Genomic DNA, 13,728 nt, shown 5'->3' on the forward strand with positions numbered 1-13,728 from the left:
GTTACTGAAAAGTAACCCAGAGAGTTCCCTTTTGAGAGCTACACTCGATGCTGCGCTTGCTAAAGCGCTATGGGAACGAGAATACCCACGCCGCCGTGCTTGAACATGTCTGGACCCCTATGGCTGTGCAGGTGTGTTTCACAAGAACGCAAGGAGGCCTAGACATTAGCTTGCGATGTCGACTCAAGGACGTGAGAGCCCGGAGTGGCATGAACATCCAAACTATAAAATCTTATAAATGTGTGCGGAGAGGACCAGCCTGCCGCACCACAAACTTGTAGCAGGGGAGGACCCCTTGCCAACGCATTGGACGAGGCGACCCCTCTGGTGGAGTGAGCCCTTTGACCTATAGGCGAAGCTTGACCGCGCGCCTCATAGGCAAGAGCAATAGCATCCCTAACCCAAAGAGACATAGTCTGCTTGGAGGCAGCTGCCCTTCTGTTATGGATACCATAACAGATGAAAAGTTGCTCTGACTTACGCCACTGGCTAGTGCGGTGGACGTAAGCCTGAAGAGCACGGACTGGACACAGTCTATGAGATACCTGCTGCTCCGGCGTTAAAAAACGGTGGAGGACAGAAGGCTTCAAGAATGACCGGATGACCAGCCGAGAATGGAACCTTGGGCAGATAATCAGGATGAGGATGCAAATTACTTTCACCATACCTGGGGCAAAGTCTAAGCAGGATGACGAGATAGACAGAGCCTGCATATTCCCAATTCTCTTTAAAGAGGTTATTGCCATTAGAAAAACCATTTTAAAAGTCAGAAGTTCATAGACGCTGACTCCAAAGGTTCAAAAAGGGGGGTCCAACCAGACCCTCCAGGACTGTTAGATAAGTCCCAGGAAGGGATCTTGGTCTTAACTGGAGGCCTCAGTCGTCTGGCTCCGCAGAGGAAGCGAGAGATCAGAGGGTGTCTCCCGAGTGGTGCACCGTCAATTAAGGCGTGGCAAGCCGAAAGAGCGGCCACATAAACCCTAAGAGTAACAGGACATTTGCCTGTTAATAACTTACCTTGCATTAAGTCCAGTACTGAAGCAATATGGCAGTTAACTGGATCTACATTGTGCTCTGCGCACCACCTTTCAAAAGGTCCCCATTGATGGCATAATTTTTCCTAGTGGAGGGAGCCCTAGCACTTAGGATGGTCTCAATAACGGCAGGTGAAAGCCCAGTGTCCCTCAGTTGGTTCCCCTCAGGGGCCAAACATGAAGATTCCACAGGTCGGGCCTGGGATGGAATATCATTCCCCCCGCCTGAGATAGAAGGTCCCTCCTCTGCGGAATCGCCATGGCGAGCCGTCGAGGAGAGATATTATCTCTGAGAGCCATGCTTAGTTCGGCCAACATGATGCCACCAACAGGAGGCAAATCCCTTGTTGGCGAACCCTGGCTAGAACCCCTGGGGGCAGAGAAAGACTGGAGGAAACGCATACAGGCGCAATTTGCGTCATGTGTGTGATATCGCATCCAGACCCAAGGGAGCTGGGTGACTTAGAGAGAAGTAGAGGGGACATTGCGCTATCTGAAAAGAGGCGAAGAGGTCCACTTCCGTCTGATAAAAACTGTTCCAGATCTGATTCACTATCTCTGGGTGGAGTTTCCACTCCCCTGTTGGTAGTGTCTGTCTGAACAGTGAATCTGCTCCCACGTTCAAATGCCCTGGAATGTACACTGCCCTGAATGACAGGAACTTTCCTTGGGCCCAGAGAAAAATCTGTCTCGCTATCCTGCTAGGTTGCGAGAGCGAAGACCTCCCTGGTGATTTAAGTAAGAGATTGCCGCTGTGTTGTCCACCCGCACTAGGACATAACAGCCTCTTAATTGAAGGAGAAAATATTTCAGAGCCAGAAATATAGCCATCAACTCGAGGCAGCTGATGTGCCAAACGAGCTGACGGCCCTCCCGTGCCCCTTAAGCTGGACGACCACTTAAGGCCGCTACCCAGCTCATCAGGGAGGCATCCGTCGTTAGCATTTTTGCGACGACAAGGAGCCCTTAGAGTGGGACCCAAAGTAAAATACCGGGGTCTGAACCACATAGTTAGTGTACGAAGCCATTACGGCGCGCCACTTTTATTTGCCTTAAAGGATTGGCTCTTGGATAAAATCCTTCGGCTTTTAACCACAACTGAAACTGTCTCATGAGCAACAGCACCAAGGGAATCACCGTGGATGCTGATGCCATGAAACCTAACATTGTTGGCACTGACGAACAGTGCATTCTTGGCCTGGCCTGACTTGGTCATGGTCTACTGAATGGTCTCGATTCGAGCGGGAAGCTGCTGCGCCCACATCGTAACCGAATCCCAAAAGATTCCGAAATAAATAATTCTCAAGGTAGGAGAAAGAACACTTTCCTTGGTGTTGAGTCTCAACCCTAGAAAAATCATATGAGCTAACACGATGTTTCGTGATGGATCTCCATCTCTCGCGATTGTGCTCAGAATTGACCAATTGTTTATACAGTCCAAAACGCGAATGCCCAGGAGTCGTAATGGAGCCCTGTGCTGCATCCATGCATTTTGTGTATGTGCGGGTGACCAGGCTAGGCCGAATGGAAGAACCCGAAATTGGTACGCTTTGCCCCCTAAAGCGCACCTCAGGAATTTCCTGTGATGTGGCAATATTTCTATGAAAGAAATATATATATATATGCGTCCTTCAGATCGATTGTGACAAACCAAACGCAATGTTGAATTTGATTCACAACCAAATTGATAATTAACATCTTGAACTTGAGTGCTTTGACTGAATGGTTTAAGCCTCAAAGATCTAAGATTGGACGCAGTCCCCCATCTTACTGAGAACCAGGAAGTATCTGCTGTAACAGTCTGACTTTCTCTCTGGCAGAGGAACATGTTATATGGCCTCTGTGCTCAGAAGAGATTGTAGCTCTTGTGACAATACGTGCATCAACTCCGGCTTCACGGAAGTGAGAAACCACGCCGTTGAAACGCAGAGGATGATGACAGAATTGAATTCTGTATTTTACTGTCTTTAGCACCCAAAGGGAGATGCCTGACAGAGATTTTCATGCTGCCAGACTCTCTGAGAGTAGTATAATTTTGATACTTCCTTTTGAGGGGGTGTCAGATGTTCCGCGTCCAGGATGACAGCTGGAAGCAACGGAACATCCAACATTTCACTGGAAACTTCTGCCCCCCGAAACACACGAAGTGGCGGGGAAGGAGAGTTTTATGATGTTATTAGGAAGGGGCGACAAGATCTAACTGCGCCCCCTTCCGCGAGGGGGGGGGCTACCCCACTGATTGCCGGACCATTAGGACTTCCTCTTTTTGTTAATGAAAGTCCTGAGGTCCGGCTTGGGATTTTGCTGAACGTGGTGAACCCTCCAATTCCCACGAGGGGGAGCGCGCTCAGCCACGCTCAGCTTTGAACTTCCCTGGGTTTTGAAGGACCGGGGTGAGGCTGGGTGGCAGACAGCCCCTCCCCTTGAGTGCGGCGAGGAAAGAATTTCTGAAAATTCTACATGCTTCATGTTTTTTAATCCCCTAAAATCTGGTGACTACTGAGTCAACAGAGTCAACAAATAAGCCAGAGGAAAACACAAGGGAAAAAATCCAACAGGAATAAAGTATCTTACTCTTTAAATCCTGTTAGATTTAGCCGCAAATGCCTCTCTGTGCTGACTAAAGCAATCATTGAACGGCCGATGGTTTACACGGGCCGTCTGCTAGGTCGCACAGAGAGACAGATCTTTGCTCAACGGAGCTCCGCCCACACTCAATTCCTTCAATAAGTCGGCCTGGTATGCCTGCAACATAGTTCCATTATGTGCAGCGCAGTACAAGCCTGACTTGCAGCTTAGTAAGCTTTACCCACTAACGTTAATGTAATACGATAGGTTTCACTTTCGGTTTAGTGGGGAAGGGCTTTTTAATTGAAGATGCCGAAGCGGGCGAGAGATAGCTCACGAGCGTCTTTTCAAACCCGAGGCATCTCCGTATACCCTCGCGAATTTACACCCACGATAGTCGAAACAAAGTCGACGTCGAAGGCACAAAGACGCGAGAAGTATATGGTTTTAATTCATGATTAAAACAGTTTATTATGTTTGGGGGTTTTTTGTTTGCATAGCCAGTCAAACTGTAACCTGGCAACAGCACGAGCAACCACCTCTAGCAATTCCGCTACAGATTCTTTCGTGTGAGAAATGCTCAAAGGCTGGCTGCTCGAACAAAGAAAAACGTCATCCCTCTCATGAACCGAAGAAGCAAGAGCGCGCTTCGTGATCACGAGAGGGAATGTTAGGATTTGGTGACACGGCAAGCGAAAGGGACAGACCCGTCTCTTGCTCATGAACCAAATCCATATGAGAACCCCACGATGTTAATGTGGGTGCGGAATGGAAATAGTTCAGACGGGAGCGAAGCATTTAAACTGTGAGAAGATCACAGTGCTCGCATCCGCCTTTCTCTATCGCCATAACCGCATGTTCTTCCCCCAAACAAACAAAGCAGTAATCGTGTGTGTCTAACTCACTCATAGGACGAGAGCAAGGAGGCACACAGCGCTTACAGCTTTGTAGACTCATTCTCTGCTTTCAAACTGTTAAACACGTTGAACAAGAGAGAAAGAAAGAGAATGAAAGTTCTGCACACTGACTGCTGACAACTAACTCCTAACAAGATCAATAGTTTGATTTGAGAGAGAGAGAGAGTTCTTGCCACACACACGCACAGAATGATCTGAAGACAAAAGACCTGACGATGCACCTGCGGCTCATCTATTTATAGCCTACGTGTCACGGTGCGCTCTGATGACGTCATCAACCGAGGCTATAATACCTCCGGGTCAACTCTGTTGACGTGTTACACACATCATTCACAGCTGGTCACGAATAGAGACGTTCCCATAGCGCTTTAGCAAGCGCAGCATCGAGTGTAGCTCTCAAAAGGGAACTAGATACAAACGTTTGTCAAGACAAACTTTGAAGTTGGCTTGAGAAAGCTGGACCAGAAAGTTTGAAAAAGTTTGAACGGTTTAAAAAAGGTAAATAAGTTTAAAAAGATTTCCAAGTTTGAAAAGTTTTAAGTTTGAGGTTTGTTAGTCCGAAATAGATTAAATTAGTTTTAAAAGCTTAATGTTTGATAGATAGATAGATAGATAGATAGATAGATAGATAGATAGATAGATAGATAGATAGATAGATAGATAGATAGATAGATAGATAGATAGATAGATAGATAGATTCTAGCATGATTAGTAAGTTGTCAGCATGATTCTAACATGATTAACAAGTTGCAGACATGTTTCTAGCATGATTAGCATATTATTAGCATTTTTCTAACAAAATTAGCAAGTTGCTAGTATGTTTCTAGAATGATTAGCAAGTTGCTAGCATGTGTCTAGGATGATTAACATGATTATCAAGTTAGCATTTTTTACATGATTAGCAAGTTGCTTGCATGTTTCTAGCATGATTAGCAAGTTGCTAGCATGTTTCTAACCTGTTTTAGCATGATGAGCAAGTTGCTAGCATGATTCTTCCATGGTTAGCAAGTTGCTAGCACATTTTTAGCATGATTAACAAGTTACTATCATGATAAGCAAGTTCGCTAGCATGATTCTAGCATGATTAGCAAGTTGCTAGCACATTTTAAGCATTATTAACAAGTTACTATCATGATTAGCAAGTTGTTAGCATGTTTCTAACATGATTAGCATGTTACTGGCATGTTTCTAGCATGACTAGCAAGTTGTTAACATATTTTAGCATGGTTAGCATGTTGCTGGCATGTTTCTAGCATGATGCTGGCATGTTTCTAACATAATTTGCAAGTTGCTAGTATGTTACTATCATGATGAGCAAGGTGCTACCATGTTTCTAACATGATTAGCAAGTTGCTAGCATGATTCTAGCATGCTTAGCATGTTGCTAGCATGATTAACATGTCACTAGCATAACACAGAAGGGACTAGCATGTTTTTGGCATGACTTGCTTGTTGATAACATGTTTCTAACATGTTGTTACCATGATTAGCAAGCTAGTGGCATGCTGCTAACATGTTTCTAGCATGATTAGCAAGTTACTAGCACAATTGTAGCATGATTAACATTGTAGACAGATAGATAGGAGTCTCAATGAATTAGAAATAAGGGATTCTGGCAGTTTAAATTTGAATTTTGACAGTTGGAGTTTGAATAGTGTTGGCTCATTTGAACTTTCTGTCAATGTAAATCTATGGGATTTTTCCCAGTTTTAATCGTCATTTTTAGGAAAACCGTAAGTCCGATCAGTTAGAAAAGATACAGCAACTAACTTCAGATCAGTCTGAAGATCTGGGCTGAGTTTGGAGTTTGTAGAGCTTTCTCAAGCCAACTTAATCAATGAATAAAATACTGCGTTTTTAATTAGATTGAACTGTTTTATAGTGACACTTGTCCACCATTTTGTATTTCGTTAAGTTCAGCGCAGTGCATTCTGGGATACATCATTGCAGTTTGGACCTAAAATAACACCAATGTAGGCCTCCTACTAGGTTTTGAACAGTTTCAAGTCAACTAAAAAGACAAAACACTTTTTGTATGTTAATATTTCAGACTTTAGTTTGTATCTGACGTTTAGACGTCATTCTGTAAATAAACCCATTTGGGATCCAGATGTGGGCAGCATCTGGTTTGTACTCGCGGCGTGACGTTACAAGAATTGGTTTCTGTAATGGTCTGAATCCGTTATAATTGTTTGTGATGCTTGTTTTCAGTCTTTTGGTGTTTATCGTATGGCAGAAATACTGTCGCTCGCGACACAGGTGCGCTAACAACACGAGGACAGACGCTTTACTCGTTAAAAAACACGTTAAGAGGTTTTCCTGAGGAAACTGTCCGTGTTCTGGCGGTCGAGGAACATGAAGGAGCCGCGTGAGAACTGCTGATAAGACTAATGGGAAAGAGCCATTTCCTGTTGAAGGGAAGAACAGGAAGTCCTCACTAGCAAACACACACTTCCTATTTCTAACAGAACACAAATTCATCTACATTAAGTACAATTGGGTGTTTCTTCAAACTATGGTCACCTTTTATATTCAGGAATATATATATATATATATATATATATATATATACATTTTTGTATTTAATAAAATATTTAATTACAAATTAATACTAATTTTGTAATTCTAAGTTTTATTGTAATTAAAGCTTTCTTTGACCATTTTTTTAATTGTATTTTTTATATTTTATTAAATACAAATATATAAAATGTAAGATAGAAAATGTATTTTTATGATGTAATTATATTTAATTCAATTAAAATGTTACATAAATTAAAATCGAAATTGAATTAAAATGGAAAATCCATCACAGAAATAAATTAAATCAAAATATTATTTGTATTTTTTATATTTTGATAAATAAAATATATATATAGATAGATAGAAAATGATTATTCATTAGCATTCATTTTTTAAACTGTTTGTTGTTGTAATACACTTATATTTAATTGATTTTATTTTTTGTATTTTTTATATTTTATTAAATAAAAATATAGAAAATATGAGCGAGAATTATTATTAATTTCTATTGCTAAAAAAAGTATTATTTATTCGTATTCATTTTTTAATAAGTAAATTTATGTAATATATTTATATTTAATTCATTAAAATGTTATATAAATTAAATTAAAATTTAAATTAAATTAAAATAGAAAATCCATCACAGAAATATGATTTGAATTAAACTTGAATTTCTTTTTCTTTTTTTTTTTGATAAAATGTATGATAGAAAATTATTATTCATTAGTATTATTATTAGTAGTAGTATTTTTATACTTAGGTTTATTTTTGTAATATATTTATATTAAATTTATTTAAAATGTTACATAAATCGAAATATTAACTAAATTAAAGTAGTTTTGTTATATAAAATATATGAATGAAAATTATTATTCATTACTATATACATTTTTTTAGATATTTTTGAAATTGAATTAAAATTGAAACAGAAATATTAACAAAATTAAATTTAATTCATTTTTTTGTATTTTTTAAATATTGTATTAAATAAAAATATGTAAAGTATGATATAAAATTATTTAATAGTATTCATTTAAAATTATTTTTTAATTAACTTATATTATATTAAAATATATTATAGAAATAAAAAATAAAATTGAACTGAATTTATTTTCTGTAAGATAATTTATTATTGTTTGTATTTATTTTTTCATTATTTTCCTAATCTGTCTATTTATGTATACATTTGATTGTTTTTCCATTGTCCAAAACCCAGACTTTTAGTCCTAAAATACATTAATATTACATTAATATTTTTACGTTCATATATGTACCTTTACGATCTAAACAAAACATAAAATAAACATAAACATTTCAGTATTATTGTGTGAATACAAATTACATGCATTTGTTTAAAATGAGGCTTCTTAAATGCTCAGTTTTTAAAAGTTAGTCTACTTAAGAGCTCAAGACAAAATATCATAGGAAAAAAATAATAATATTCCTTACGTAACCAATATGTTTATTGTTTGTCCTTTCTAATTATGCAGACATTTTGTCACAGTATGCCAAAAATAACATCTGTGTCTATTTAGGTTGCATAACATGAAATTAGCTTTATCTTTGAATGTCATTTCCAGCATTATAACAGTCCACAGATCCCGCCTCCAGCTGGGAATTTGAGGAATAAACACATTCGTGTGAAATAAGCGGGAAGTGCTTTAAATGTGATTTCCACCATTACAGATGTACATCCTGAAGAGTGTTGTGTCACCGCTAGCTGTTGAGCCCATTAGTGTTTTGTTCTACCTGCGATTGGCCACCTGCAATCAGATTTGCGACCCCTGGATTTACATCCTGTGTCAGGAGTCTAGATTGAGGCGAGTAACGGCCGACGGCTGATCCAGATTGTGATCCGAATTAACAACGAGCCGCATTCACACTCACACGCTCATCAGTAACCACACCAGATGCTTCAAAACGCTTCTGTTGATTCATAACCACTGCTTTCCACCGAAAACCATCATCCACCCCAACACATTAATCTGAGTTTCTGCCAACGTATTTTTTATATATTTATTACTAATTAAAACAAAATAATATTGTGTGTATATATTTTTTTTTCTTCCAATTTCATTTTAATTTAATTATTTATTTTAATTAAATTAAGTTTTATTTTATTTTTCAATATTCGTTTATTTTTAATTAAATTATTTTTTTAATTAAAAGAAAATATTATCATAATTTATTCAAAAGGAATACCATTATTAATTATATATTTATATTATATATTTTTTGTTATTATAATGTATGTCCTTTAATTAAATGATTTTTAATTTTTTAATTTAATAATTTTTTTCATTTAATTAAATGTTATTAAATAATATATGTATATATTTTTTTCAATTTTATTTTATTTAAATTATTGAATTTTTATTTGAATCAAAATAATTTTTATTTTATTTAAGAACATATTTTTATTATAATTAAAATGATTAATAATGATATATTTATATTCTATTTGTTATATTATAATTAATATTTTTAATTAAATACTTTTTTGCATTTAAATAAAAGAAAATATTGTTAGAATTTAATAAAAAGAATAACTTATTATTAATGTTATATTTATATTGTATTTTTGTATATTATAATTAATATTTTTAATTAAATTATTTTGATTTTTTTAATTAAATTTGTTAATTTCATTTTTAATTAATTATTATTTTAATTAAATTAATTATTATTTTTTTAATTTAATTATTTATTTTAATTAAATTAAGTTTTATTTTATTTTTCAATATTCGTTTATTTTTAATTCAATTATTTTTTTAATTAAAAGAAAATATTATCATAATTTATTCAAAAGGAATACCATTATTAATTATATATTTATATTATATATTTTTTGATATTATAATGTATGTCCTTTAATTAAATGATTTTTAATTTTTTAATTTAATTATTTTTTTCATTTAATTAAATGTTATTAAATAATATATATATATATATATTTTTTTTTTCAATTTTATTTTATTTAAATTATTGAATTTTTATTTGACTCAAAATAATTTTTATTTAATTTATTTAAGAACATATTTTTATTATAATTAAAATGATTAATAATGATATATTTATATTCTATTTGTTATATTATAATTAATATTTTTAATTAAATACTTTTTTGCATTTAAATAAAAGAAAATATTGTTAGAATTTAATAAAAAGAATAACTTATTATTAATGTTGCATTTATATTGTATTTTTGTATATTATAATTTATATTTTTAATTAAATTCTTTAGAATTTTTTTAATTAAATTTGTTAATTTCATTTTTAATTAATTATTATTTTAATTAAATTAATTATTATTTTAATTAAGTTAATTAAAAGAAAATATTTTTATTATAATTAATTAAAACAGAATACAATTTTTACATTTACTTAAAAGAAAATATTATAATTTATTAAAATTATTATTGTTAATTATATATTTATATTGTATTTTTTACATATTACATATTTTATATTATAATATTAATATTTTAACATTTTTAATCACATTATTTTTAATTTTTTAATTTCTTATTTAATTTAATTTAATTACTATTTTTTATTAAATTATTTTTTATTTAATTTATTAAAAGAAAATATTGTTATTATAATTCATTAAAAAATAATAAATTATTGGTAATTATATATTTATATTATATTTTTTATATATTATAATTAATATTTTTAATTAAATTATTTAATTGACCTGAATTATCATTTTTAATTCAATTTGTATTTAGTTTGTATTTAATTAAAATAATATTATTAAACTATAATAAATTATTATTAATTATATATTTGTTTTTATAATATAATGTATATTTTTAATGAATTGTTTTACATTTAATTAAAATATTGTTATAATTTATTAAAATAAAAACAATAATTATTAATAATATATTTATATTTGTGTGTGTGTGTGTGTATGTATATATATATATATGTATTTATTTATTTATTTATATTTTATATATATATATATATATATATATATTTAAAATATTATCTTTATTATGTTTAATTTTGAATTTACTTATGATTATATTTAAATGAATTAATACAAAATATTAAATGTATTATATATATTTTTTTTTATTTATTGTGTTGTAAACTTATAATATATTCATTTTATTATATATATATATATATATATATATATATATATATATATATATATATATATAGTGTTTATAAATAAATATTGATTTTATATTAAATTCTAATATAATATTTTATTTACTTAGAAACCAAAGAAAAAATTATGTAAATTATTAATATTCTTATTTTACTTCTAAGTAATACCAGTAAGTAACAGGTAAGTACTGTTAAGTAATCCAAGGATCCAACATTTTCTTTGTAGCAGTGATTATTAAACTTTTTGTATTTTGGCAGAAACTGTACTTACCATGGTAAATGTGTGTCATTTTGCGTCATGTTCCACCAAATGCACCAAATGTGTGTTTATTTGTGTGTGTGTGTGTGTGTGTGTGTGTTTGTTTTTGTGACATATCAGGACACAAATTTGTGTAATAACATGGGTATGACATAGGTATTACAAGGAGAGGGTGACTTATGAGGACATTGCCCATGTCCCCACTTTTCAAAAGGCTTATAAATCATACAGAATGCGTTTTTTTGAGAATGTAAAGATATGCACAGTCTCCTGTGAGGGCTAGGTTTAGGTGTAGGGAAGGTGTAGGGTGATAGCAAATATCGTTTGTACAGTATAAAAACCATTACGTCTATGGAATGTCCCCACAATTCACAAAAACAAACATGTGTGTGTGTGTGTGTGTGTGCGTGCGTGCGTGCGTGCGTGCGTGCGTGCGTGTGCGCGCGCGTGTGTGTGTGTGTGTGTGTGTGTGTGTGTGTGTGTGTGTGTGAGCATGTGTATTTCGTCAAGTGAACACTCAGCAAAGGTCAATGATTTACAACAGCTTAGCTCACTCCTTTTACCGCCGTATTCGCTTTCTTACTGCTAAGTGTTTATATTAACAACAAACCAAAACCCATTTGTTATCTTGCAGCTATTGGAGGGAAAAAAAGATCCAGAAAGGTCATGTGATATTTCCTCAGTTTCATCCTTTATAAACAAAACAAAAAACTTTCCAGTGTCCAAATGTTCCTGAGATATTTGTTTTCACATCTCTCTGAATATTTTTGGGGTGAATATATTTACTATCGACATTACGCGAGTAAATATTCCTGGAAATTGTGTCTGATGTTGTATTCTGGTTGTTCTCATTGCAAAAATCCATTCGTTTTTGTAAACATTTCAAAATGACGAAGCCTGTAATGATTGTGTTTATTTAGTTGGCTGGCTCAAGTGGAGTCGACGTTCCTCTCACAACCCTCTCGTTGTTTTTCCTCTCAACAGGTGTTTATTGCGCAGACCGTGTTGTCGGGCAGCGAGGTCGACATTCGCCACCTTCTTCTCTGGCTTCGCTTTGCGACGGGGAACCAGGTCCTGGATCCCTGGGTCTACATCTTATTCCGACGTGCCATACTGAAACGCATCGCTCCCAGGATGAACTGGTCCCGTGGCTCCATCATCAGCCTCTATCCATCGCTCTCCACGTCCTTCCGCAAACTCACACGCGCCTCTCTTGGAGGAACCATTGACCGCTTAGATCACGTCCAGCAGAATCCAGCAAAAGCTGGGCAGGAGGATACGCCGTTACCAGTGCAGAACGCTACTGCGACATCTAGTTCCATTTAGCTAAGAAGACTAGCATTTATCTTCTACTTCATTATTGATATGGCGCCCAATGTAGGGCATGACCCACCTTTTAAACCCTTGTGTTGGCGCTCCGCCAGCCTGGCCAAGAAACTCCAGTCGGACATGTTTGAGAAGCGTATATTTGAGCTCTTAAGACGTGGCAAAGTTGTCACTTGCAGACTTGAGTGGGAAAGTAGGCAGGGCTTGACGTTTTCCAGTTGGCTGGTGATTGGATGATGAAAAGTGGTGGTTGGTTGGAGGTGGAGACTTTGCACAATAGTGTCCGCCCACTTTTTCAACAGTCCCTGGAGTTTTTCGCATTCATTTCCCCATTCAACTTTTCATTAAAGATCTGTGAACCAAACCGACCGACTACAAGGTGAATCACAACTTTGCAAGCTCTGATTTGAATCTGAAAAATATTTAAAAATAAGTCAAGAATGTATACTTAATGGCTTTAATTAAAAATGTACGGCACAAACTTGAACGCTTGAATGTAAAAGTGGGCGGGGCTTAGTTTTACCAGTTGGCTGGTAATTGGAGGCTGGAAACTGATGGCTGGTTGGAGGGGGAAGGGTTGGAAAATAAGTATGTGAACCAAACCAATCAACTACAAGGTAATTCACAACATTGCAAACTCTAATTTAAGTCTAAAATGTATTTGAAATCAGGGCAAGAATGTATACTTAATGGCTTTAATAAAAACGTACAACACAAACTTGAATGCTTGAGTGTAAAAGTGGGCGGGGCTTGGTTTTACCAGGAGGGGGAGGGGTTTTTCGCTTTCATTTCCCATTCAACTCTTCGTTAAAAGGTTAAACCAATCCATGAGCCAAACCAACCAACTACAAGGGAAGCACAACATTGCAAACTCTGGTTTAAAGCAAAAATGTATTTAAAAATAGTACAAAAAAAGCACTTAATAGTGCTAATAAAAACAGACAGCGCAAACGCTTGAGTGTAAAAGCGGGTGGGG

At 34.9% G+C, this 13,728-nt stretch overlaps 1 protein-coding gene across 1 annotated transcript in view; it reads left to right on the forward strand.

The window, feature by feature from the left end:
• The window catches only part of LOC141337854 (thromboxane A2 receptor-like), a 15,558-nt gene extending 2,695 nt beyond the window's left edge, over window positions 1-12,863 (forward strand). The window contains exon 2 of the mRNA XM_073843434.1: window positions 12,411-12,863. Coding sequence (XP_073699535.1) covers window positions 12,411-12,752 — 342 coding nt within the window. The 3' untranslated portion in view covers window positions 12,753-12,863. The remainder of the gene's footprint in view (window positions 1-12,410) is intronic.
• The last annotated feature ends 865 nt before the right edge of the window (window positions 12,864-13,728 follow it).

Source organism: Garra rufa, chromosome 7 (genome assembly GCF_049309525.1).
Source record: "Garra rufa chromosome 7, GarRuf1.0, whole genome shotgun sequence".
Lineage (NCBI taxonomy): Eukaryota > Metazoa > Chordata > Actinopteri > Cypriniformes > Cyprinidae > Garra > Garra rufa.